A 27,906-nucleotide genomic window follows, 5' to 3' on the forward strand; every position below is an offset into this window, starting at 1 on the left:
GTGTTAGGGTTTTTTCTGTCTCTCATGTAATTAGAAACTAAATAGACATAATCTCCTGTGGTTCAGGTAAAGTCATGTTTGAGAGGTTGGCCAATTCATCCACTTCCACCTTAAATGTGAGTGTTAGAAATTGATGTTTATCAGCAGTGTGTGTCAGCATGCACATGCATAATCTTGGAGGTCATACACACCCACATAGCTATTCAAACCCACCCTCTTGTGTGTGTGTGTATATAAGTGTCTATGCTCCTCAGTACAGACACTCTACTGACTTTAGCAAGAAGACTTCTACACACAGAGAAACGTGCACAGACCCAACATGGAACATGGTGAGTATTATAGTAAATGTGTTTTTACTGCTTTTATGGGTTTATTGAAATAAGTCTCTAGTTTTATAACATCCTCAACTTTAATGACATTTGATCAAGTGAAGGATAAACATGTTCCACTGGCCATTTAGTTTTGTGCCCCATGTCAGAAACTTCAGAAAGTAAAATGTGTGAACAGCTTTTATTGCACAATGGGGCCAAATATATCACTGAAGACAAGGCGAGTTTATTTATAGAGCACCTTTCATACAAGAGCAATTCAAAGTTTACACACATTTTTAATATAAAACTTTCTATTATTAAATCAGTGTTTGCAGCAATAACAAATAGAGAATGAACCCATGCAGTTTTTTTTTAATGCAATAATGTAATCATTGTCATGATAAATTATAGTTAAAAAATCATACAGGTGTCAATGTAAGGGAGTCAGAATTATATTATTAAGAATGAAAATATAGTGTTTTTTAAACAGTGATTTGGTTGATTCCACTTTAGGGATTGTTCCCTCAGTGAGGGACTAAGGATACAATTCTCCCATGCACACAAGTCTAAAAAAGCCTGTAAGGCAAAATTGCACAAACTTTTAAACCTACTTAAGTCTATGATTTTCATGCCAAGAAGGCAGCTACGTGGTTTGGCTGGAGCTGTTCTCATGTAAACTCTATTTACACTGTATTCTGTCTTTGTCTAATGCACTTTTCAGTTTGGTATTCCTGAGTTCTGTAGTAACTCCAGTGTCACTACATGTCAAAACATCATATTACCTTTTCAGTGTGCTGTTAACATCAGTGGGCGGCCGATTAATCGGGTTGATTAATGCCATTTTTAAATAATTGGCATCAACCTATACTTGCATTCACGAGGCTGATATTCAGGATATGACGCAGGCAGATTTAACGCATTGCCTTACGTTAACAGTCCGAACACTAACGACAGCGTTATCAATTTGCCAACAACGTTTTGGGGAACACACATGATGGGCTTCTATCTAATAATGTTCCTGCACTTCTGTTAGTCCTTTCCCATAATGCTTCAGTTCCCATTCAATCACCTAGTTCTGAACCATTCAGTATATATATATATATATATATACAGAGATTGTTGAAGATTGATTGAAAAAGATTGTTCCCAACTGGAACCAAAAAATAGCAGGTTTTTCAGTGTGAACAGTAGAGTAGTGCGCATCATTTACAGGTTAGAAGTGAGAAATATTTGGGGGGAAAAAGCTGACAGGTAATCCACAGTCTCTCTGCTGCTGTTATATAGTCTGCTGTGCACTGGGTAAAACCCTCCAAAGATGATTCATCCTCAGTTACAGTGGTTCTAATAGCTCCAGTGTTTCAGTAAACCCAAACAGAACTCATTCAAGAACAGGTCCATGTGGTTCAAAAAGGGCTATGTGTGTGTGTGTGTGTGCTTGTGTGTGTGTGTGTTTGTTTGTGTGTGTGTTTCACTCTGCTCGTGGATGTGTGTGTGTGTGTGTGTGTGTGTGTGTTTGTTTGTGTGTGTGTTTCACTCTGCTCGTGGATGTGTGTGTGTGTGTGTGTGTGTGTGTGTGTGTGTGTGTGTGTGTGTGTGTGTGTATGTGTCAAGAGACAATAGCTATTTATCGCTACATACACTATTGCCCCATATAATTAAAATCACCAACTTGTATCTACACTATTTGTCCATTACATCAGCTCCACTGATGAACCACACAGGTGAAGTTTGCAGTTGTACTGATACAGACTGTATTCTGTCTGTTCCTCTGCAGACTTTGTTAACCCCCTTTTACCTTGTTCTTCAATGATCAGGACCCCCACAGGACCTTCACAGAGTTGATATAATTTTGGTGATGGATCATTGCTATCACTACAGTTTTTGCTGGTACCATAGAATCAGACACAGCAGTGCTGCTGGAGTTTTTAAACACTGTACCCTCTCACTACCTGTGTTGTGGATCCACAGAAACAATTACAGATTACAGTTAAGATTAAAGGGACACAACATCAGTTTTATATATGAACCAGGACACTATTTTAATTCATCTAGCAGACACATATTTACTGGAATGGCACACTGCGGGTTCAGTTTAGGCAGAAATTGAGACCGTAAACACGATACAATATTTTCACACAATGGAGGAAAGGCTGCAAAGAATTTAGGATGAAGCAGAAAGAAACAAAACACTATAATCCCTGAGAAAGATTATACTGTAGGGTTGGCCAGAGGACACGAGTGGATGGATGAGCTGAGACCATTCCTTACTCTACAGAATGAGCTTAGTGTACAACATGGTGTAACATTGAGGGGACAGCAAGCAGTCATTCTTGAATTCATTGTTGAATATATTTCCTTACCTCTGTGTTAAAAGAGATATGTTCATCTGTTTGAAGAAACAAGGGAAGATGTAACAAGAGGAAATACTGTGTTTAGTTGTGGCAGGGACCAGACTGAGTGTGACACTCTACAAGTTTAAACAGAAAGTCAGTAAAGTAGCTCTGAGGGACTGAGCTCTCATGTCTGACTCTATAAGTTGACATTCCAGTCTCAGTGCAGTAAGACAGCATTAACCAGCTGAGATCTGCTTCCACCTGTTCAGTCTAATATCGAATGAATGATCAGGCTCTGATTCATTACCCGCTGTGAAAGCACTGTGGAAATGGACTGACACCTTGCAGCTGTGTGTGGCTGGTGCTACTAGAATTCAAGCAGCATTACTGATCTCAGACAGACCTGCTGTGAAATGTGAACCTATATGTTAATGTTCAGAGTCTGATTGAGCAATAAACAAAGAAAATAATGCACAGAGAAAGGCAGGTGACATAAACATGTCTTCTCCAGGCTGAGTTCTCAGAGAAGTGTTACTGATTATACAGTATCTGCTCAAACACAGGATCAGCACGTGATGACCACATGAATCGTGCAGTATGTTGAACTACCAAAATATAACATATGAGCAGAGGGTGAAGAGGGTGTAGGAACAGGAAGAACTACCAAATGTGTAAGACAGAAGACCCAGGCAGTCAGTTTGGGAGAGAGAAGAGCATGCTGGTCTAACATATATATTCTAGCAGTTATCCCACTGTAACACTTGTTGAAACTGGTCACGGGCTGAATCTCAGACTGATCTAATGGTCTGTGAGAGACACACATCTTTATACCCCATTTTACAACCTTACACATGGAACTAAACAAGCCATGAACAACCTAAGCCATAAACATCATCTGAGTTCCTGGTGCATTGTTGTAAAGTTAACAGCTGTGCTTATTAGATGTGTGATCTCTAAACCAGTCCAAATGCCAGGAGAAATGGTACAATTTAAATAAAGGAAAAACAATACAACACTACACTAAAGGGAAGTATGGTCTGATCAGTGGGTCTCTGCTATAAATTATAAAGTAAAATATTATTTTGTGTCTCTCTTTATGTTGTGAATTACCAAAGGCATGTAGCCACACATTCTGTTGAGTTAAATGATGTGTAAATAGAGTGTTTTCAGTGTTATGTTGTAAACTAACAGACTATCATCAGGTACATGGCACTACTGCTCTGAAACGTTCTGTTTTCTCTTGCTGTTCCAGGTGAGAGAGACTCCAACCTGGAGATCAGTGCCCTCAGCAGACCACTGCATCTGGGAATGCTCTACAATGCCCGGAATGACCAACTAATCCCAGGTACTCACCACACACCTCATGATCCCCTTCACAAATCCACATTTCTTCTCCTTTGTTTCAGTAGGGAATGTAAAAGGGCAGTCTGTTGTTCTTCTGCATTTCTCTAGGTGCTGTGATTGATTAATGCACAAAAGTAACCTGTTGTTAAACTTTGGTGCCATACATAAGGTGTCCAAATATCAGGTTTAGTTTATTACAGAGTTAATCTGCCTTACTAAAGATTTTTTGCTTCACCAGTAGAGGCACTAATGGAGCAGGAGATCAGTCATATACACAGACACCGTATAGAACAGGGTAGAGTGTGCTGGATGTAGAAATTCATAACATACTCTATCTGTGGTAGACATTGGGTAAAAGAAAACAATACAAAGGGATTTTATAATATTTTATTACATCCATCCATGTAATTCCCGCGACCCTGAATTGGATAAGGGTTACAGATAATGGATGGACCTTTGAGACCTGATCGCAGACAGACTCTCTGTGAAATGTGAACTGATGTGTTAGTGTTAGAAGCCTCTTAGCAACAAACACATTTAATGAACAATGAAAATTAAAAGAATATTTTACAGCAATTATCCGATTGTAATCAGAGCAATTACAAGTGGTCATCAACATTTCTACATTCAAACATTGGCGGTTCTATCTTCTACCCTGAGGGAACCCACCTTTTAGCGCAACAACGGGGAGGCTACATGACTCATGAGATCATCATAATGACAGGGCGCCCACTTCAAATAGGGGTAACTGAGCTATGTTCATTTAGTAGCATGAGGCGCAGCTCAAATATCACCTTTGTTTTTCACATCCCCTGCACAATGCTCCCCTTACCGGCTGCCCATGTGACCCATGCCTGAATTCACATTCAAGTTCATCTAAATAAATTGCATTCAAGATCACCTTTAGAAATCTGAGCAAATGAAAGATGTACCAGCATCAATGCCAGTCTTAAGCTACTTAAAGTAACAAAGCTGTGTACGTCACCATCAACTCCAATAACATAAAACTACACAGTTTATTTTCTTCATTAATTCTCATGGAGAGGCTTGAAGATGTGAAGATGATTAAAATAGTTAAAGTTATGTCTGTGCTATAGTCAGGTGAATAAGTTAGGACACCCCATGAAAATCTTTGTCTGTTTGAACATATTTAAACATATGGACATTTGAGCTTCATTTGAACAGTAGATGGAGCTTATAACTAAACAAATAAAACTGAAGAAATTACCTATAAATAGAAGTTGTAAAATGTAATGAACAAAAATGTACATTCCTTGTGAGGAATAAGTTAGAACACCCTACGCCCTAATATCTGGTGTTACCCCCTTTGGCTGAATTAACCTCTATAACATCTACTAGTCTCTGACATCGACTGGGGGAGACATTTTCCCATTCCTCCAGGCACAATTCTTTCAGCTGTGTGATACAGCATCTCAGTAGGATTAAGATCCGGGCTCTGATTGGTCCATTCCAGAACTCTCCATTTCTTACTTCTGAGCCATTCCTTGTGAATTTACTGGACTGTTTTGGGTCATGGTCATGTTGCATGGTCCACATCCACTTCAGCTTCAGTTTTTGGACAGATTCAGTCTCTCGTTTTCCTCAAGCACCCTCTGATACAGTGAAGAATCTGTCCAAAGCACATTGTTCCAGAAGTCCTGGTGGTCTTTGTCAAGGTGCTTTCTGGGAAAAACTCCAGTCTTGCCCTGATTTCTTTTTTGACAGAATGAGTTTCCTCTTTAAACAACTCCTAGAAAAATCAAACTTGGGTAGCCTTTTCCTGAATGTAGACGCATGTACCTTGACATCAACTGTGGTAAGAGTCACTTGTAGGTACCATTATGACATTTTAGGATTGTTGGGCTGCCCTTGTGAGCATGGCCTGACCTGGCCTTATTGGCAGTTGGTTTAAAAGTTCATCATTTGTAAATGATTTTAAAGACAGTGGAATGGCTGATATCGAATTGTTTTTTTAGATCTCTTCCCAGGCTCATATACATCTAGAACCTTCTTTCTCTAGGCCTCAGAGAGCTCTGAGATCGCACCATAGTGATACCACCCACTTCAACAGTCAAGGGCAAATCAAACTAATGTCTGAGGTTTAAATAAGAGCCTCCTCCAGTGTCCTCTTTAACGATGGTCTAATCATTCGCAGCTGATGTGGTGCACCTGATTCTAAATATAGACATTTTAAATAGTAATAAATGTGGGGGTGTCCTAACTTTTCCCTCACAAGACATGCACATATTTCTTCATTAAATTTTACAATTTATGTATATAAGTAATTTCTTCAGTGTTATTTGTATAAGCTCCATCTCTCAGTGCTGTTCAAATGAAACTCATGTGTCCATATGTTTAAATATGTTCAAAAAGACAAAGGCTTTCATGGGGTGTCCTAACTTTTTCACATAACTGTATTCTCAACATCATATTCCTATTAAAGGGATATTTCTGTTGTTTTGAAGTTAGTATGAGGTACGTATGATAAGTAGCTGTATTACCCAGTAGACAGTGTTCAGCTTTCTTCCAGTTCACAGTCTTTTTCCAGTCTGCTTCTGTGAAAACTTCAATGAGTTTTGAAGGCAAGTGGTGGTGGCTGGAGCGTGGGCAACTGGTCTGAAGCGTGGCTCATGATAGGAAATAGTGTCTTGAATGTATTCAGGAGTGAGCCCATGTAGAGCTTTATTTGTTAATAACAGAATTTTGTAATCGATGCGGAATTTAACAGGCAGCAAATGAAGTGATGATAGAACTGGGCTGATATGTTCAAATTTTCTAGTTTTAGTGAGGACCCTGGCTGCAGCATTTTGAACTAGTTGAAGTTTTCTTAAATTGCTGCTGGTGCATCCTGACAGTAGTGCGTTACAGTAGTCAAGCCTTGAAGTAATAAAGGCATGTACTAATGTTTCTGCTCCTGAAGGGATAAGGCATTTCTAATCGTGGTGATGTTGTGAAGAAGTAAAAAAGCTGTCCTAGTGACAACTGCCTATGTATTGATCAAATGATAAATCCGGGTCAATTATGAAACCAATATTTTTTGCTGCTGAACCAGGTTTAACTGGAAAGTCGGCGAGATTTAAAATTAAATCTGATCATTTATTTTTTGCCACCTTTGAACCCAAAAGCAGGACCTCTGTTTTGTTGCTGTTTAGAATGAAGAAGTTACGCAACATCCAGCCTTTCACATCTTTTACACAATCCTCTATTTTCTTTAATCTGTGTTTGTCATCGGGCTTGGCTGAAATATACAATTGTGTGTCGTCTGCGTAACAGTGAAAGTTAATGTCATGGTTTCTTATAACTGTGCCTAGCGGTAACATGTATAATGTAAACAACAATGGTCCTAAAATAGAGCCTTGTGGAATTCCAAATCTTACTTTAGAATAATTTGAATTTAGATTGTTTACTTTTACGTATTGATAACGTTCCGTTAAGTAAGATTTGAACCATAATAGGGCTGTCCCTGTGATTCCAACCATATTTTCTAATCTTTCTAGGAGAATATTGTGGTCTATTGTATCAAAAGCTGCGCTGAGGTCAAGAAGCACCAACAGGGATACGTGGCCTTGATCAGAGGCAAGAAGAAGATCATTTGTTATCTTAACTAGAGCTGTCTCTGTACTATGATGTGGCCTGAATCCAGATTGGGATTTTTCATATATATGATTCTTATGTAGATATGAACTACGTTGTTGGGCCATAGCTTTTTCTGAGATATTAGATAGAAATGGTGAATAAAAATTTATTTTTTAACTACCAATGCAACGGTACAAGTATTATTTAACCTACTTGTACATGCTCTACATGCATGTAAGTGGAATGTTGGGTTTTTAGAAGCTGCTGTTTCTCTCTCGGTAAACACAGCTCACACTGCGCTATAAAGATGGGGCCTTTCTAGCTCTTGAAGCTGAAGTGGTCCTTAAACACGGCCAGGGTTCATTTCCTTCCAGAGGAACTCAGAATTGGACGGGGTTTCTCACTCAGCGGGGTCTGCACCGGTGAAGGACTTGTCCGTCTCCATATTTCCTGTGATTTTAGCGGGAGATTTCTCTCCAGACCCTCCTTCACTCCAGGAGTTTTATTTACATTTTTATTAACATTTTTACTCAGTGACGGATGTGATTTAAAATGTAGTGAAGTACAATATTTAATGTAAAATATACTCAAGTAAAAGTAAAGTTACAGATTATAAAAACTACTTAAAAAAAGTACACAAAAAAGCTACTCAATTACAGTAACTTTTTTACAAATTTACAGAGTAAATAGAATTTGTTACATTCCACCTCTGGAAATTGCTGTTTTACTAAACGACAAACATTCAGGAGCCACTGCATGGTGAGAAGGTGAGTTGGTGGTAGCAGCTCATTCTTTCTTTAGTATCGGTTGTTTAGAATCACAAGGTCCAATTTTTGGATATTCCAGTCTATATATTGTGCCACTTAGCTTAGCAGATAGACAATACTCCAGCAGCTGGGCTCAACTTACATACACTGTTCCTCAGCGCTTGAACTTCCCACTCTTAAACGATACGATACGGTCAAAATACTGTTGAATTCCTCGCCAACCACCTCTGCCCTTACATCTCAGAACCCTCTTTTAAATCCCACAGCACCCCCATGTGGTCAGTAAGAAACAACATTTAAAGACAAATTCCAACACATCGGCCCCTAATAGTTAATGGTGAAAAAGCATGAACAATTCATTCAATACAACGACGTAAGGAGCCAGTATCTTAAAGAAAATAAATACAATAATAAAATGGTTTCTTTTACAACTCTTATAATGCCTCGTGTTTTTGACAGAGTTTTGTTATTGGCCTGTTTAAGAGGTAAGTTTTAGTCTGCACTCATGCGGATCTAACCAGCCCTTTCTTGTCTGGGAATGTCTCAAGTATCCTGTCAAGTACTATGTGTATTATAAGTACCAAGAATAATGTGGGGCTGTTGAATCTGCAACAATAACTCCATCACCAGGCACTAGATTTCATTTGGTTCTGGTCCATTTTTGTCTTTCCTACAGTAAATATAAATATCCTGTAATCCACCTTTTCCAGAATAGGTCAGAGATATATTGAATTTGCGTATAGATCAGTTCTCTTAAATAGCACAGGAGGCAAGACATGTTTCCTTTTCATAGTAAAAAGCTGGTTGGTGGTAAGAGGTTCCAAGTCATTAGTATCCTCTGACCCTTTGGTGAGTGAATGATCATTTAGGATTGTTTCAACCTCAAACAAGACTTCTCTCTCTCTCTGTAGCCCTTCGTCGTCCAATGTTTGCTCATGCAAAAGTGAAGTGAGAATTTTCTCACCATTCTAACGATTCGCCCCCACGCACCACCGCGATGGGAGGCAGCAGGTGAATTAAAACTTCATTTGATTCCTTGCTGTAGAAAGGCTTTCTGTATTTCATCATGGTTCAAAGCTGCACGTGATTCCTTCAACTCTCTTTCTGCACCAGTAAAATTGTTTCCACTGTCTGATCCTAACTGAGACATTTGTTCCCGTCTGCAAATGAATCTATGAATGGCTTTAATGCATGCATCTGTGTCCAAAGAATATGCATCTTCTAAATGAACAGCTCTGCTGGCCAGGAATGTAAAAATATCCCCCTGTTCATGGATATGCTTTAAAATAAGTTTGAAATGGCATTTAAATAAAGAGAAACAATGCAAATGAAATAAATTCACATTCATATGCATTTGATTGTTGTATTGTACTATTGATATTCTTCTGAGCCGAGCAGAGCTCTCAGAACTAGAGTTAGTCCTGCCTCAGATGAAAACTGAACATGGAGAAGCCGCGTTTATCTCCAGTGGTGCTCTTAAATGAACCAGTCGACTGAGAATATTAGAAGAGCCCCGACTTTAGACACTTTTAAATCAAGACTGAAACATTCCTGTTTGAGCAGCTACAGCTCGGTTTAAAATACTCTGCACTTTATTCAGTAACAGCACTTTTGTTCTTTTCTTTTGTAATTTTAAATTGTTCTAATGATTTTTATCATGTTTTGTTTTACTCTTTTTATGTATTTCCTTTAATTGCACTATTTTAGTTGTTTCATTGAATTTTATGATTTTTATTCTTGCTTTTAATTTAACTTTTTTTTCTGTAAAGCACTTTGAATTGCTTTTGTATGAAAGGGGCTCTACAATAAACTTGCCTTGCTTTATTCATGGTGGAGCTGATGGTTCATTTGGTTCATTGAACACAAAACATATTTTACTGAGATCATAATGACAGGCTTAGCTCTGCAGGAGCTCCTCTAAAATTATTTTGTCAATCTTTTCAGGATTCAGCATCTGGAAGACTGAGGATATTGATAAAGCTACTAGAGTCAGACCACAGCCCGACACAAGACTCCAGGTAGCAGGATCAGAGTCTCTCAGTAAGAAGATCAGTCTGTTAGAAGTGAGCGCCTCAGTGAAACTCAGTTTCTTCTGTGGGCTGATAAATGCTGGAGGTTCTGCCCGTTATCTGAAGAGCAATACCTCCTGCACTCATCAGTGCAGCGTTTCCTTGCACTACCATACATCTACAGAGTTTAAAGAGCTCAGAATATCTGATCTACACTCTCCAAATGCTGAGATACTGGAAGAGACAAATGCTACACATGTTGTAGTTGGGGTGCTCTATGGAGCTGATGCAATCATGGAATTCCAACAAACAGCCAGCGAAACTTCGGATAAACAGAAAATCCAAAGAAACCTACATGTGATGATCAAAAAGATACTTTCAGTGGAGATCAGTGGGGATGGAAGCCTTAAAATGGATGATGATGAGAAGAAGAAGGTGCAGAACTTCAGCTGCAAGTTTTTTGGAGATTTTGATCTAAAAAAGTACCCTTCTACATTTGAGGAAGCTGTGAAGGTGTACAAAGAGCTGCCCACCCTGCTGGGGGAGAAGGGAGAGAAGGCTGTGCCTGTGAAGGTCTGGTTGTACCCACTGAGCAAACTTACCAACACAGAGTCCAAGTTAAAGACAATGATCACAGAGGAACTGGTGTCTGAGGTGGAGAAGGTGATGGATGATTTCCACCAAGCTGAGAAGAGAACCAACAATTTACTGGAGAAGAGCAAAGGGATAAAGGCTGCAGAACTTGTCGACAAACTAGAGCAGTTCCAGAGCAGTCTGAGGGCTTTCACTGTTGAGTTTCTGAAGAAAATGGCAGCTCTGATTCCAGAAATCAGAGGAGGAACTGTGAAGGAAACAACCCTGAAAGACCTCCTGATGTCCCTGAATAAATCTGGCTTCAGTGGAAGAGAAATGAAGCAGTGGCTGGATGGAAAGGATACTGAAATTGATGTTGTGATAAAGTACATCAGTAAGATACAAGATTACACAATTAAATCTCCAGGACTTGAGCTCGACTCATTCCTCATGGACCCAGATGTTACTGATGCCCTTGTGTTCAGCTTCACCTCTCTGAAGTATGAGGAACCATACCTCAAAAAAATCTCACAGGCAGCTGAGAACTTCAGGAGTGGTTCCACCAGTGGCCCGGCTGAACAGGACTCAACAGAAGAAGATCCCTGGTACAAGAAAGAGGGTGTCAAGAAGGTCCTGGATTCCACACTCAGTTTGTACAACACTAATAACCCCAGCAAGAAAGTGATCAGTTTTATCTCAGACCCAGATCACCCAGGAGCTTCAATCCGCTGGTATAAACACGCAGTCCTCAAGGATCCACATGTAACAAACCTCACAAGAAGCATGATGAAAAAATGTAAGTTTTTATATTTATTTTAATATAATTATATTATTCTTTATTACATTAACCAAACATTATGCAACAATTTGCCACATTCCGAGGTGTGTTTTCGGAGTCAATTCATTTGGGAATCATCTACAAGTTATTTGATGCTATATAATCAGCAATCAAGTAATCAATGTGATGGTGTGTTCTCTAATGTGTGTTTATTGTGTGTGTGTGTGTGTGTGTGTGTGTGTGATGGTGTGTTCTCTAATGTGTGATTATTGTGTTTGTGATGGTGTGTTCTCTAATGTGTGTTTATTGTGTGTGTAGATGTGTGTGTGATTGTGTGTTCTCTAATGTGTGTTTATTGTGTGTGTAGATGTGTGTGTGATTGTGTGTTCTCTAATGTGTGTTTATTGTTTGTGAAGATGTGTGTGAGTGATGGTGTGTTCTCTAATGTGTGTTTATTGTGTGTGTGATTGTGTGTTCTCTAATGTGTGTTTATTGTGTGTGTAGATGTGTGTGTGATAGTGTGTTCTCTAATGTGTGTTTATTGTGTGTGTAGATGTGTGTGTGTGTGATGGTGTGTTCTCTAATGTGTGTTTATTGTGTGTGTGTAGATGTGTGTGTGTGATTGTGTGTTCTCTAATGTGTGTTTATTGTGTGTGTGTGTGTAGTGTGTGTGATGGTGTGTTCTCTAATGTGTGTTTACTGTGTGTGTAGATGTGTGTGTGTGATGGTGTGTTCTCTAATGTGTGTTTACTGTGTGTGTAGATGTGTGTGTGATTGTGTGTTCTCTAATGTGTGTTTATTGTGTGTGTAGATGTGTGTGTGATGGTGTGTTCTCTAATGTGTGTTTATTGTGTGTGTGTGTGTGATGGTGTGTTCTCTAATGTGTGTTTATTGTGTGTGTAGATGTGTGTGATGGTGTGTTCTCTAATGTGTGTTTATTGTGTGTGTGTAGATGTGTGTGATTGTGTGTTCTCTAATGTGTGTTTATTGTGTGTGTAGATGTGTGTGTGATGGTGTGTTCTCTAATGTGTGTTTATTGTGTGTGTAGATGTGCGTGATTTCACTCTGGATCCAAACACAGTGAACTTTGCTCTCTCTCTGTCGGAGGGAAACAGGAAGGTGGAGTGGAAACCTCAGTCGTATCCAGATCATCCGGAGAGGTTTGATGGTTGGCATCAGGTTCTGAGTGTGGAGAGTTTCACTGGACGCCGTTACTGGGAGGTGGAGTGGAATGGGGGGATGGTTTATATCTCTATGTCATACAGAAAAATCCAGAGGAAAGGAGGCAGTAATGAGTGTCTATTTGGAAAGAACAAAAACTCCTGGAGTATGTTCTGCTCTAAAAGCTATTTTTCTGTCCTCCACAATATAAATGAGTCTCAGCTCCATGCCCTCCCCCCTCCCTCTAACAGAGTGGGGGTGTATCTGGACTGGGAGGGGGGCACTCTGTCCTTCTACACCATCCCCCCCAACACACACACACTCACACACTTACACACATTCACCACCACATTCACTGAGCCCCTCTACGCTGGGTTTACGTTTTGGGATTCTGGAGCATCAGTGCGAGTGTGTGAGGTAGAGTAAACACTGATCTGTGTGTGTACATAGTGCCTCTTTTTCTTTCCCACATTGTTCCCAAATTTTCTTTCTCTTTCTCCTTTCCCTCTTTTGTCTATAACTACCTCTCTCTTTCCTTCTTTCCACCCCTTTTCTCAGTTTTCTTTTCTTTTTCTCTTTCTGTATTTTCTCTTTTAACTCAGTTTTTTCTCCCTCTGACTTTCTATCTCTGTTCTCTTTAGTCTTTTTCTTTCCCAAACTTTATTCTCTCTCTCTCTCTCTCTCTCTCTCTCTCTCTCTCTCTCTCTCTCCTTTATTGACTCTGACACTCTGTTCTCTTTATTTCTTTCATTACCTCCCTCTCTCTTTCCTTTTTCCATTTCCTATTCTCAGTTTTCTCTTTTTGCTTAACTGATTTTTTCTCCCTCTTTCTCCCCATCTCTGTTCTCATTGGTTCATTTTTCTTTCCTACACTTTCCTCTCTCTCTGCCTTGCTATTTTTGCCAGACCGCCTACTGCGCCAGCCTAGAAGAGACGTTTGCGCTTATGGACTGACTGATACCCAATACTGAAATGTGCATGCGCGAATAGGAACTGTTAATCCAGCTGTAATTCACAGAGAGAACTTAAGATAGCCCCACGTCTGTGGTTACTTTGGCCATATTTCACATTCCAGTTCATGAACTAAATTTGGAACCATTCGGCGGTGATAAGAGGACCTCTTTTCCCTGGACAAGTCTCTTTTTGGGACCTAAAAAATGCGTGTTGAGTTGAGAGTTGAATTGGGACCCTGGCTGCTTCAGCACTGTAACTCCTGTAACACCGTCCACCACGGAGCAGCTCGGTGATTTACTGGAGCATCCAACAGAAATGTGGTGAAGGTTGTTGAGGTAATATTTATCATAGTCTTTTCTTTATGTTTGCAGAATGTTTCTGTGACACTGCCTTTTGTTTTCTACTCTATATTTAACAAACAGAGAGTCATCTTGTCTGTCCTTATAACGGCACGAATACACGGACACACCTCACCGTCACTGACTTTCTGACGAGTGAATTACATCTGCACGGCTTTGTGTTCAACTTTACACCACAACGGTGGAAATCTCCGGATCATTAAAGAACACCAGAGTGAGGTGTTACTCAAAATAAAAGAGTCTGTGGATTAGTGACAGGACCGTTTTATCAGTCGGACCCTTATAGAAATGTAAGTCAGTAATAAATAACTAGTTCCCAGCGAGGCCCTGTTCCTTTATCGAGTGTAGATTATTTTACTGATAAAATGTTAAGGCGCTTGGTTTTAGAAATGTTCACAAACTTAAATGTTATCTTGTTGTTTTCTGGTAAATGAGTGGCTTTGATGTCATCTCAGCACAGTGCTTCAGTTTTGTAGCTTTGTATGAACAGAAAATAACAGGCTTTCCATGATCACACACACACACTGTCAGCAACTGACAAGATAAACTATTTTTATTGATATGAAGCACCAAAGGTTCTCCAGACATTCCAATGACAAGGGGATGTGTTTTGGGATGTTCTGTTTTTGAAATGCCAGAAACACCTCTGTGACAATGACTATATGGCTAATAGCTGTCTGGCTAAACTAGGCTTCCTAGTTTCTCTTTTTCATTGATTCCTTGCTCTCTCTCTTTCCTTCTCTCCAGCCCTATTCTCAGTTTTGTCATTTCTTTCTCCCCATCTCTATTCTCTCTTTTAACTCACTCCTCTCTCTCTCTCTGTATTTAAAGATTTGCTTTATTGAAACACAAATACATTAATTAATTGATTGACTGATTGATTGATCGATTGTGGGTAACCCTTATCCAGTTCAGGGTCACAGTGGGTCCGGAATACACAGACATGTACACTCACATACAAACACACATATGGACACTTTTGAATAGCCAATCCAACACAATTACATTCATATTGTCAAAATAATGAAACATTACAGATATATAACAGAGCTGTAGTAAAGGTCCTTTGGCAGCCTCTACAGGACTCTGTGAGAGCTACATATAAAGGAAGATACCCCTTTCTCTTGCTCCACACTCCTTTGTCCAGCTTCAGAAGAAGACAAGTTTGTTAACCATTTGAGATTGTGTGCGTATATGATGACAGTAAGTGTTCCTCTTTGACTTATTTACAGATATATTTGTGAATGTTTAGCCTGTTGTGAGTATTATGCTTAAATTCAGAGACTATTTTGTGTGTTCTGAGGAGAAGCATCAGGTTGCTTAACAAGCTGTTGTTTAAGTATCACCATGTTTATTCCTGTTATGTTACTTAAACTATGCCTCTAATTTCTCAAAGTGTTGTGTGCTAAAGTGATTACCATTAGTCTAATGTTCTTAAATATATATGCAGCTGAGATTATATGTGCTTTTTTAAATATATTATTTTAGTTGGCTATGCTAAAATAATTTTGGCTTAACTAAAATTTTATTTCAAGTTTTTTCTTTTTTTCATTATTTTTTTCTTAATGTGTCATTATATGCTTAAAGTGCAATTAGTTTTATTTTTCAAGCAGTTTTTTGTTCCTTCTGAATCTGTTGTAGCTGGGGCCTTAACTAATGTTACGCGTATTGTAAGCACATGTGGCTACCAGATTTGCACAACCTGCCCAATTTGGACTGCACATTCGCAGACCTCACGCATGTAGTTTTCCAAAGCAGAAGGGAGCTTTATCTTGAAGAGTGAGTAACTTTAAACACATATAACATTAGTTAGCCTTTCCTCTGTCCATTACAGTTGTACACAACTGGAGCATTTGCAGAGAGTGTTTATTTACAGCTGAAGATATTCGTGTAGATATTTACATTTACAGCATTTAGCAGATGTTCTTTTCCAGAGCAAGTTTAAACTGATCATGACGAATAACGATATGAGACACACGTCGTTCAACCAAAAAGGGACGTGTCTATTTACAATTATCCTCAAAAAAGAAATTAATAAAACATCAGAGCTATCAGCAAATGACACACAAGAAAGATGCTCTGCCCATGCGAAGTCCAAATCAGGCAGCAGCCCAAATCTGGTAGTGACAGCATGCAGTGGGTTTTCCCTGGGTTCATTAGAAGCATAGTGGATGTTGTATGCATAAGACCTGCCGCTCTGTTCTCCTTACAAAATGCTGAATTAGACCTCTGAAGTCAATCACATTTTATTAAGCCAATCGACAACAGGAGTTACAAGTTCCCATTATCATGCCATTTCCTTATAATGCTTCCACTTGTGCCAAATACATGAGATATATGCATCCAGAACCATTAAATATGCAATGCTCACTTCATAGTAATAAAAGTAAAAGGTGTGAGGATGAAGACATCCTAGATCAGTCAATTAAGGGAGGTTATATGTGTCCTAGAGATTGTGCTCTAGCAGCTTGCTCCAGAACATTTAATTACTTAGTAATCCGTCATTCTTAATGTTATCCCCTACAGGGGTGATTGAAATCCAGATGACTATATTGACAATTTGGACACTCCCTACGAGAAATTACGAGGAAAAAGATTACGCTCCCTAGGAGTGTTATAGAGAAATTTGTCAAAAAACATATCCGTGTAGTAGCGAATCACTCTCGCCCTTGCACGATAGAAGTAGGACATTTTCCAGGGCGTTGTTCTATCATGTGAGTGGTTGATCAAAATCAAAGGGTGTTATGTAGTTATGTAATCAACAGGGTTCTGATTACATAACTACACTTCAAAACGTGTATACTCTCTATCCGCCATGTTATATGCATTTGGTGACCCAAGGGCTGACATATTTTGGCAATGTTGCAATGGAGGGCGCCTCAGATCAACCCTTCCTTCAAATTGGACAGGTATGTGTGCACTAGTCATGTTGGCAGAGCTGACACTTATTTTCCCTAAATTCAAATAATCAACAACGTCTGGCCAATATGACTCATGACAGATTGAGAGTTCTAGAGGAACAGTTATACTTCACAAATGACTTATCAGAAGCGACTCGCATTAGATATGATCTTGGCTGAAAAGGGAGGTGTCTGTCACATGTTTGGTGACCACCGTTACACTTTCATTCCCAATCACACAGCAGCAAATGGGTCATTCACTAAGGCTATGGAAGAATTAGCAGCTTTCACTGCAGAGTTGTATGAGTTTTCAGGTATTAATAATGACTGGATGGCATGGTTTGATTCATATTTTGGCAAATGGGGTGCATTGGGGTTGAAATTGGCTGTCATGGTAATCATAGACATAGCCCTGGAGGTCATGAGACCACACAAGCCCTTCCGCCACGACAAGGCCCTGATCCAGGAAGGGTAATCATTTCATTATTAATGATGGCACTAATTGGATGTTGTATTATCCCCTGTGTCAGAAGTCTGCTCACCAAAACTATTGAACGTTCTGTTACATTCAGTATGGTAAGTGAAGAAGTGTATATGGAGCTTCATTCTGCAATTACTGATCATATGCATAATCCTCTGAATGAAATGCCTCTTGAAATGCCTCAGCCAATTTATTCCTCCTTGGAGCATGACTCCATTGATGATGAAGAGTAAATCTTTACATTGAGAATCATTTTACATTTATTATTCTGATTTTATAATGATTTTATATGATTTTATATAATCATTTGGTCTAATCTTTACATGTAATCATTCAATATGTTTTCCTTTTTAATGCATAAGTTATGATGCCTAGACTGAAAGCTTGGCTAATCTATGGTGGATGTTATCTTTTGCATTTTCTTACAATGATATTATGATTAAAATTTTCATATAAGATATTTTTAAATCATAAAAAGGGAGGAATGTGATGGGAAAATGCAGATTAACACCAATGAGTAATGGTGATAATGATAACCCAATATATTCAATAAGCAATTATACTAAGTAATCTTGATTAAATATTACTAACAAATTATTAGAGACATAGGACATATTGTGCTTGTGACCTTAAAGGACTTATTACATTGTGACCCAGGGCATGTCCCAGGAAAAAATGTTGGAGGGGGGAAAGTGCTGAACATTGCACTTCTGAGATGGGCACATGACAGTGGGGTGTATGTTACTGGGGTCCTATATATACTGCATCAAATATTCAAATAAACTAGAGATTGGAGAGAATTCTTGACTCTGTGTCTTTATTCCTCTGATTTCTCCTTGGGCCTAAGAATTCTTTGAGCATCGATCTTCCTTCTTGGTGACACTTAGACTATTGCCATAACAGATATAACACGGACATTGTGGTTCAAAGACTTGCAGCGCTGTTTAAGTGAAAATGGGGATAGTTTGCAGACACCAGGGCCTGTCAGAGCATGTGTTGAAACACAGTGTGGACTATGAATTGACATGTTTGTTGTATAAATGTATTGACAATAGTGTGGATAATTTTACACTCATTAATAGTGTGCATGGGGCGGCACGGTGGCGCAGAAGGTAGTGTCGCAGTCACACAGCTCCAGGGACCTGGAGGTTGTGGGTTCGATTCCAGCTCTGGGTGACTGTCTGTGAGGAGTTGATGTGTTCTCTCTGTGTCCGCGTGGGTTTCCTCCGGGTGCTCCAGTTTCCTCCCACAATCCAAAAACACACGTTGGTAGGTGGATTGGCGACTCAAAAGTGTCCGTAGGTGTGAGTGAATGTGTGTGTCTGTGTTGCCCTCTGAAGGACTGGCGCCCCCTCCAGGGTGTATTCCCGCCTTGCGCCCAATGATTCCAGGTAGGCTCTGGACCCACCGTGACCCTGACTTGGATAAGGGTTACAGATAATGAATGAATGAATGAATAGTGTGCATGATATGGATGTTAAATGTTTACAAAATTTCAAGAATCAAATGAATATTGTCAAATCAACATCACACGATTGATGTCATTTGACACAGTTATGTATAGATTCTAACGAATCAACCCTTGTGACTATTAGTAAATTACTGTCTCTCATGCATAATATCTGACAATACAGTATAATATGTGACAATACTAATGCATAAGTGACAATACAGTACTAATTGGCTATGTGCTTTGTCTATGTACTTATATGATAAACATTTGTGTAATAAAATTTTCAACAAAGAAACCGATTGATTTTTGTAAAGTGATTGAAACATTTGATGAATATCTAGTTGAGAAAAATGTAGATGTGTGTGTGAAATTTCTAGATTTCATGAGTTCTTTGTTTTTTTGCATAAAACAGTCAAGCAAACAAATCTCGTGTGTCATTATTTTCAACAATGTCTAACCTTATGAGAATGGTTTATTACACGCCGTCTAATTCTGGCTCATTAGGCAGTAAAAATTGTTTCAAAGTGTTTTCGAGAGTACAGGATTGCATCTGTCTGATAAACAGGTTTCAGACTGGTTAGGTGGAGAAGATGCATACACTCTCCACAAACGCATATGACATAATTACAAAAGTTTATAGTATATGGTATTGACTCTAAATTCCAAGTCAATCTTGTTGATATGAGTGAGTATTCTAGGGAAAACTATGGATATAAATATATGTTGACATGTATTGATGTGTTCAGCAAATATGCATGGGCTTGATTGTTAAAAAATAAGTCAGGTTTGGAAGTCTCAAAGGCATTTGCGACCATATTAGAAGAAGGCAGAGTTCCTCAAAAGTTACAGACTGATGGGTAAAGAGTTTTTCAAAAAAAAATTTCAAAAATTTTTATAAAAAAAAAAAATCAAACATTTTGCTACAGGTAGTGAGCTAAAAGCCGGTGTCATAGAACTGTTTAATAGAATGCTACAAAGTTGTATGTGGTGATATCTAACAGCTGTAAACTTCAAAAGGTACATTGCTGTTTTACAAGATATGAGCGGGTACAACAATAATTACCACCGTAATATCAAAACCATGCCTGCTGACGTGACGAAAGGAAATGAATCTATACACACATATTTGAGAAGAACTATACACAGGAGTTTACCACTATAACAGACTGTATCCAATGTCAAACACCCGTTTAGGCATAAGGTTATGATGGCGACATTATACATTTGCCAGTTTCTATGAAGAAAAGTTGCAAAAAATCCACATGTCTGCAGATAAACATTCAAATTTGAAAAAAAAAATTGATAAAAAAAGACAGGGTAAAAAAACAAAGGTTTTAGTGAAATGGTTTAGTTGGCCATACAAAATTTAACAGCTAGGTTCTTGAAAATTATGTAGTGGACATACAAAGGCCTTAAAAGATGTAGTACTTTGTGAACTAGTTCATTTAAATGAAAGGACAAATGTGGGTGACAATGGTTTTTGCGTCACTCTGCCAACCAATTCGTCTATGTCAGTGTACTTTGATAAATTTTTAATTATAGAACAAAACTAGCCAAACCGGTCAATCTAGGTGACTGGGAAGTAGTGATGATAGAGTTTCAATACCCACGAACATGGACAAACTTTTGTGAACTAGATGCTACATTTAGTGTAATTGATCAGAAATTGGACAAAACAACACAAATAATACCTACAGGGTACTATAACCATATACTGGCATTGGTTGCTGAGATTAATATTCATCTAGTAGACCATTCAATAGGTCTTGTTTATAACCAAATGAGTCACAGTTTTGATATTTAATGGTAAACTAGCCATCATCTTAGGTTTTAAGCCAGGTGTGATACTAAATTGTGTTGTTAAAACAAATGATCCGGATGTTGTACAGAAACAGTACGCGCCACACTCTGTCGACATCTATGGAGGTTTCTACTCAATGTTTGTTTACACAGACATTGCTGATTACCAATTAATTGCAGACAGCTTTGTACCACTGTTACGATGTGTACATATATCAAGAAACAACCATGATATTGTCACAGTTAGATACAGCAAGCCACACTATGTGTCAACAACAAAGTCACAGATAAACGATATCGCTATAGAAGTTAAAACCGATCAGAACCAGCACGTAAATTTTTCCTACAGGAATGTGGTTGTAAAGCTGCACCTGTAAAACAAGCAATTAAGTTTTGAAATGGAATCTTTCAACAGACTGTCCATGGATCCTGAACGTTACGTTTCTTACTATCAAAATCAGGCTGGAGGTCACATGCCCGGCTATACAGGTAGCCCAACAATGTATGGTGCACGATTTGGTGGGAGTTTTAGAAGTTTATTCAGAATGGCTATACCGCTGTTCAAGAAGGGCTTTAATATAGCCAAACCATATCTAAAATCAGCTGCTAAAAACGTTGTAAGCGATGTTGTCAGTAATGGTCTGACACGTATTATGACACACAATCAAGGTGGGTTAGTGAAGATTAAAAATGTTATTTTGGACCGTTCTCAAAGTAATTAAAATTTAAATTTCATATCCAAAAGGTCCAAAATACACCCCCCACACACGTGCTCGTTCCGGGAGCTTTGCAAAAACCAGTTGAGTGAAGTTCAAAGCAAATCAAAGTATTTATTGGATCCAAGAGAACTAATACATGAAAAAGTCTAATAGCCTTCCCAGTAGAGTTCTGACCTCTCCCCCCATCTGACTCCAGTTTTATACCCTAAATGACGTATACCCTGGTGGTGAGGCTTTTCTGGCTGATTAACATATATTAATATGCATAATTAAACATGTTAGTACTCAGGTTTCTCGCGTGCAAGTTTCCCATGCACCTGTGACCCCAAAACACTCATCATGCCCTTCTGACACTGTAGGTTTTGTTTCCCACACTCCTTTTCTGTCACCAAGATTCAGAGGAGTCACTAATGGACTTAAGGTCACTGAGATGCCCTAAAGTTCAGCTGTCCTAGTTAACACTTGTAATTTATACTAAAACCCTAAGTGCAGATCTGTTCAATGTTAGAGGTCTAAGAATTTAGAAAGGTGCTAATACTGAGTCATCATGCCAGTTAATGTGCAGATTCTAAACTGTTTAAATGCATGGTTAAATACTGGTTAATCATTCATCTGAGTACATATAAGATACAAGATTTCACACAATTATAAATGCTTAATTTTAACTAATCATTTAAGGATATTTGTCCACTAACACAAAGTAATAAAATTATTTTTCACAACATTAGGCATGTTGGTGATGGCTTGAAAATCAGTGAACTGACCCCCAGGGCAAGAGGTGTGGCCAAGCGTGAGATGAAAAAGAAAGAGTAAGGGGAAGTATACGACCAATCCATCCTGTAGAGAGCCTGTTAATACCATACTCTGAACATGGCTCTACTTCATCGCATGTCTGAAGAGTGTATTAAATCAAAACTTGACTTGTTTACAGTACCTTTAACACGAACCGCTATTGAGAAAAACACTTGTGTCGAAATTCCGCCATTGTCATTAATATCCCACACCGCCCCACTCTAGTTTTTCATAGCCAGCCATGGTAAAGATTATATGGATCTAAATAACACATTATTGTACCTTCATATTAAAATTACAAAACCTGATGGAATTGTTATGGCAAAACCTAAAATGAATCTCATTCTTTTTAGTATCACCAAGAAGGAAGATCGATGCTCAAATAATTCTTTGGGGAGAAGAGAGGAATAAGACATGCAGTCAAAGATTCTCTCTTATCTCTCGAGTTTATTGAACAAATCCAAGCCATATATAGGACCCCAGTCACGTACTCCATTATTACATCATGTCTTGTTTCATCAACCCAAACATTCCCTTATTGGTGCCCCATTATCTCCAACTTTATAGTTGTCAGGGAGAAATGGTGAGACATGTTTTTCAGTTGTTGACTGCCTTCCTTCTAATCTCCTCAGCACCTTCCTCCCACAGGTCACCGTAACCACACAATGCAATAAGTCCCTTCAAGCACTAAGACCTACATAATTTAGTAAGAATTAACCAAGATTAATCAAAACCAATACTCCCTGAATATATTATGTAATTAGTTATTATTAACCATTACTCATTAGTGTTAATCTGCATTTTCCCATCACATTCCTCCCTTTTTATGATTTAAAAACATCAATGCATGTGAACTTTTAATCATAATATTGCTAAAAGAAAATGCAAAAGATAACATCAACTATAGACTAGCTAAGCTTTCAGTCTAGGCATCATAACTCATGCACTTAAAAACATATTGAATGATTATATGTCAAATGATTAAATCAAATTATCATTTAAACTTATAAAATCATAAAAACATCTTGAAATCAGCATTAATAAATGAAAAGTGAGTTTAATGTTAAGATTTACTTCCCATCCAATGAGGCATAGGTTAGCGGGGGCATTTCAAGAGGCATCTCATCCAGCGGATTTCTTTCGCGACCAGAGGCTGCACGGTCAAGCTCCATGTACACACCTGCACTCACCATACTGAATGTAACAGAACCCTCAATAGTTTTGATGATCAGACTTCTGATACAGGGAATAATACAACATCCGATTAGTGCAATTACTAATAGAGAAATGATCACCGCGACAGCCAGCTTCAGCCCCAATGCTCCCCATTTGCTAAAATAAGAATCAAACCATGCCGTCCAGTCATTATTTACACCTGAAAATCCATACAACTCCTCAGTGAAAGTTGTTAACTCCTTCATTGCCTCAGTGAACTACCCGTTTGCTGCTGTGTGATTAGGAATGAAAGTGCAGCAGTGATCACCAAACATGTGACATTCACGATGTATAACTGAATAGTTGAATGTTTTTGAGCCAGCTGCTAGAGCACAATCACTAGGACACATAAAGCCCCCCTTTATTGACTGATCTAGGATGTCTTCATCCTTACACATTTTACTTTTATTCCCCTGCAGTAAGCATTCTATCTTCAATGGATCTGGATGCATTTTTCTCATGTATTTGGCACAAGTGGAAACATTGTAAGGAAACGGCATGATAATGGGAACGTCCCGAGCACCCATATTACACATGACATGATGAATTTGTGGCTGTAGTAACAGCATATTTAGCTTTTAGATGCCAAAGATTTATACCTGATCGTATGACGTCGATGTGATAGCCTGAACCTGGAAATAACCCAGTCAATGCTGGTGCCAACAACATCAACCAAAAGATAAAGATTAACAGTTCAGCAGGACTTGGAAGGGCCCCAACCACCGCTGTTCACCACCCAGTCTCCTGTTTCAAGGAGTGTAACTTCCCCTCCAAGGGTTAAGGCAAGGTCTGTGAGTGAATAGAACGCCTTATTGTTAGTAATTTCTTACAATAGGACAACATGTGTTCTTCCAAGAGTCCCACGTCGCCCACATGGCCTGGTGGATCCAAACAAAATTTCAAAAGGTGTTAAACCAGTTTTGGTTCTGGCTCACATACATATATATATGACCCTGGCAACCTGCCAGAACACAAACACTCATGCAGAGACACAACAGCCAACTTGGTTCTTTCCACAGGTGTCATGGGACGCTAACCCATCAACAAACAAATTAAGATCAGTGTTAGGAACTGGAATATCCTTTAAAAGGAGCAAACCCGAGAGATAGCTGTCAAAAATCATGAGGCTCTCCATCATCCTGTGTAAGGAGCAGGCTTTAGAATTGTGCAACACTGAATAGTAACATTCAACGGTTAAAGCAACAAGGCAAGAAGTATCCAGCGTGCAGCTGACAAATGACATGTTTCCTGTTCTAACAAAAATCACTAACAGCTCATGAGGAACCACCAACATCAACATTTATTAACACCTTTATTTATTAACCTGCTTCCACAATGCCAGCTGTGCATTTTTCTCTCTTCGCATTCAGGGGTTTTTCAGCATGCACTGCATACTTTTCCACCTCTTTCAGTCGGCCCACGTCCACATCTAAACAGTTGTTTTTGACACAGGCACGTAGATCTGGGCGTAAACTGCACACAAAGTGGTATTTCAGCTGTTATTCCCAGGCTGTTATGTCTGCAGTCTCCCAGTCCTCCGTTGGTGGTCCACCGCCTCCATGTTTCCTTGTCATTTCCAGAAGGCGGGAAAGGAAGGACCGTGCTGATTCGTCTGGCTGTTGTTTGCACTCTGCAATTCTTCATGCATCATGTTGGAGCGGATACCTCCTATTGATGCGTTCACACAATGCATCAAATTTGGTGAGATACGCCTGACCCAACTCTGTCCTGTTGGGTTGAATGTCCGCTCCAGTCATGAGATCTCCTTGCACTCTCGTCCAGTCAACTCCCATCCGAACGGCCAGCACTCTTCCCAGCTCGTGCAGGCTCGGACGAAAAGTCTCACAGAACTGTTTTAAGCGTTTGCAGAATTCCTCTCCTCTATCAGTGACATCGGGAAGAGAAGCTCCACCTCTTTGATCTCAGCAAAAGTCCATGGTCTGAACACCTGTCCGATGGTTTCACCCATTAGAACCTCAAGCATCGGCATGCTAAACTGGTTCATGGCCTCGACTAGGCCGGGAATCTCGTCCTCTTCGTCGTTGTCCCTGGAGCGGAGTTTCATGCTTAGTGACGCAATCTCCTTTTTTCTGGCTTTGGGCTTTACGCTTGGCTCTGTGATTCTCTCAGGCGTGTCTGGATGGGAGGGTCCCTTGGCAGAGTCTGCAGCTGTTGTCGAACGGTTGGTTGTGTCACGGCGGGTGGAGGGAGTGCAGGTGAATGCGGAGGAGGAGGAGGTGCTGAGGCCTGCGCTGGGCGATGTGGATTCACGTCCAGGTCCCAGTTGATCTTCAGATATAGGCCGTACTCAGGAGGGGGTGGAGGGGCCAGAACAGGCATGGGAGTACACGGAAGAACAGCACAAACATTTGCACAATGGTTAGATATTGGTGAATCAGCACAAACATTTGATTTAACATCCTCATTAACTTCTCTCTTCTTTTCATTTCTGTTCTTTTTCTGAATTCTTTTATCTGCTTCTCCCTTCCACATTTGTAGCGTCTTCTGGTCCGCTACAAACGGCTCTGGAAGTTTTTTACAACACCCACACTCACTAAGCTGAATAATCTGTCTGAGTATTTCAGTCTCCTGTTCTTTATGTGTTAATTCATCTGTCCACCGTTCCAACTGATTTGGACTGAAACTTCCCCCCTCAGGGAACCCCAGTACAACCCATTCTCCCATCTGCCTCACACTGCTCGGGCCATACTCCTTCAGCATGTACCTGTATTGTGATGCAGCCTTATTAACTTTATCTTTCTCCTCAGCCTGGTTCTGTGCTGTTTTGCTGTAACAACACCCCATAACTGTATTTTAAAATAAATCCCAAGTTAATTGAATGAATTAATCAAAATTGAAGGAAAAAACCCATACAACATTAACATGGTGAGGATCAGAGAGAGAAACAAGACGAACAGTGGTTTATCTTCGTAAATCTTCATAAAGACTATGGCTATGGGTTATGGGTTAACCCTTACCTTAACAAAACATAGATGTGTACTTATGTAATCATTTTCTTTCAGGAAAGTTTAATCACAGCTCCCGTTGTTGCTCATTGTCTTAATTATGGAGATTTGTTATTTAAATAAAAACAGATTAATAAATTCCAGTGTCTGATTTATAAAGGTCAACAACAAATGTGTGAATGAAGCACTGCTTTTGTGTGTTTTGTGTGATTTTCTAGTGTTCTCCACTGGTCCCAGACAGCGAGCGTATATCAGTCCACTGTCACACCACTGACTGTAGACACCATTGCTTTGTCCTCAGTGGATCAACAGTGGTCCGCCGTCTCCTTGCTGTCAGGGGATCGAGGGTGTTTAGGCCTTAAAGACTTAAATAAACAAACTATGTGTGGTATGGTTGACAGGGAGCGCTAAAGAGGGTATTATTGTCGCCACCTGGTGGGTTGGATAGGACGATAAAAGCCCCAGGATCACCAATAATTTTCACTTCCGCTTTCGATCAACCAAGGTGGTGTGTGTGGGCGTGCAGCGTCGTCGCGGCGGTGGAAGCTGAGTCGTATTTCTCTGGCTGAATCGGAAGCCAAGTGTCCGAGGTTTAAGCAGGTTTCTAGCCTTGCTTGACTACCCAGCGATCTATAGGGTAGACGGTGGTTCGAGGCCACGGATAACTGACTTCGCCGTTAAGGCTTACACTTGATTGCAGTTGCCTGAACGTCATTGTTCCGGTGCTGGTTGATCGCACTTTGCAGCAGCTAGGTTGGTGTTTCTCTTTTTTTTATATTAGTGCATCTTATCTTGGTGGGTTAGGAATTGTGATATGGGGAGCAATGCGGTTAATGGCGATTTATGTTTTAACTTCAATATAGTAATTGACCGCGGTGGCCTGAATGTCACACTTCCTGTGCCAGTTGATCGTGCTTTGCAGCAGCTAGGTTGGTGTTTCTCTTTTTATTAGTGTATCTCATCTTAGCATTTTGATTGTTATGTTTTAAGGACAGGAGTGTACCGAAATGTAGACTGATCCTGTGTTTTATGTTTCTAGTGGCGCCAGGCCTGGTTGCCTGTAGGCCACTGTTTTCTTTTGTTTCTTTTCCTTTTTTTCCTCTCCCTTCTTTTTATATTACTTGCTTGCCTCTCATGCCAAATTTTAGTAGTATTGTAGTGTTTTATTGAGCCATTTGTACTGTTGTCTTTTAGTTTTCTTCTCTTAGTGGACCATAGGACCACTATTTTTTTACTCAGTGTTACTAGGGGTTGCCCTTTATGCCCATTTAGTGTTTAACACATTTGAATAAGTCTTAATCGTGATGACCCTAGAGTAATTATTAGTGTTCTGCCCCAAGGCTTAAGTTTGAGTACTTTTGGTTTCCTTCTTTTTGTGAGTGGTTTATGTTTAGAGGTGTTTTCTTTGTTTTGTT

The 27,906-nt window shown here is 39.5% G+C and overlaps 1 protein-coding gene across 1 annotated transcript; it reads left to right on the forward strand.

Moving 5' to 3' along the window:
- The first annotated feature begins 319 nt into the window (after positions 1 to 319).
- On the forward strand, positions 320 to 17,540 carry LOC136700274 (neoverrucotoxin subunit alpha-like). The gene is made up of 5 exons (XM_066675552.1): positions 320 to 329; positions 3,897 to 3,989; positions 10,276 to 11,709; positions 12,740 to 12,979; positions 17,470 to 17,540. Exons 1-5 carry the CDS (start codon positions 320 to 322, stop codon positions 17,538 to 17,540), a joined length of 1,848 nt encoding a protein of 615 aa, XP_066531649.1.
- The last annotated feature ends 10,366 nt before the right edge of the window (positions 17,541 to 27,906 follow it).

This window comes from Hoplias malabaricus, chromosome 6, assembly GCF_029633855.1.
Source record: "Hoplias malabaricus isolate fHopMal1 chromosome 6, fHopMal1.hap1, whole genome shotgun sequence".
Lineage (NCBI taxonomy): Eukaryota > Metazoa > Chordata > Actinopteri > Characiformes > Erythrinidae > Hoplias > Hoplias malabaricus.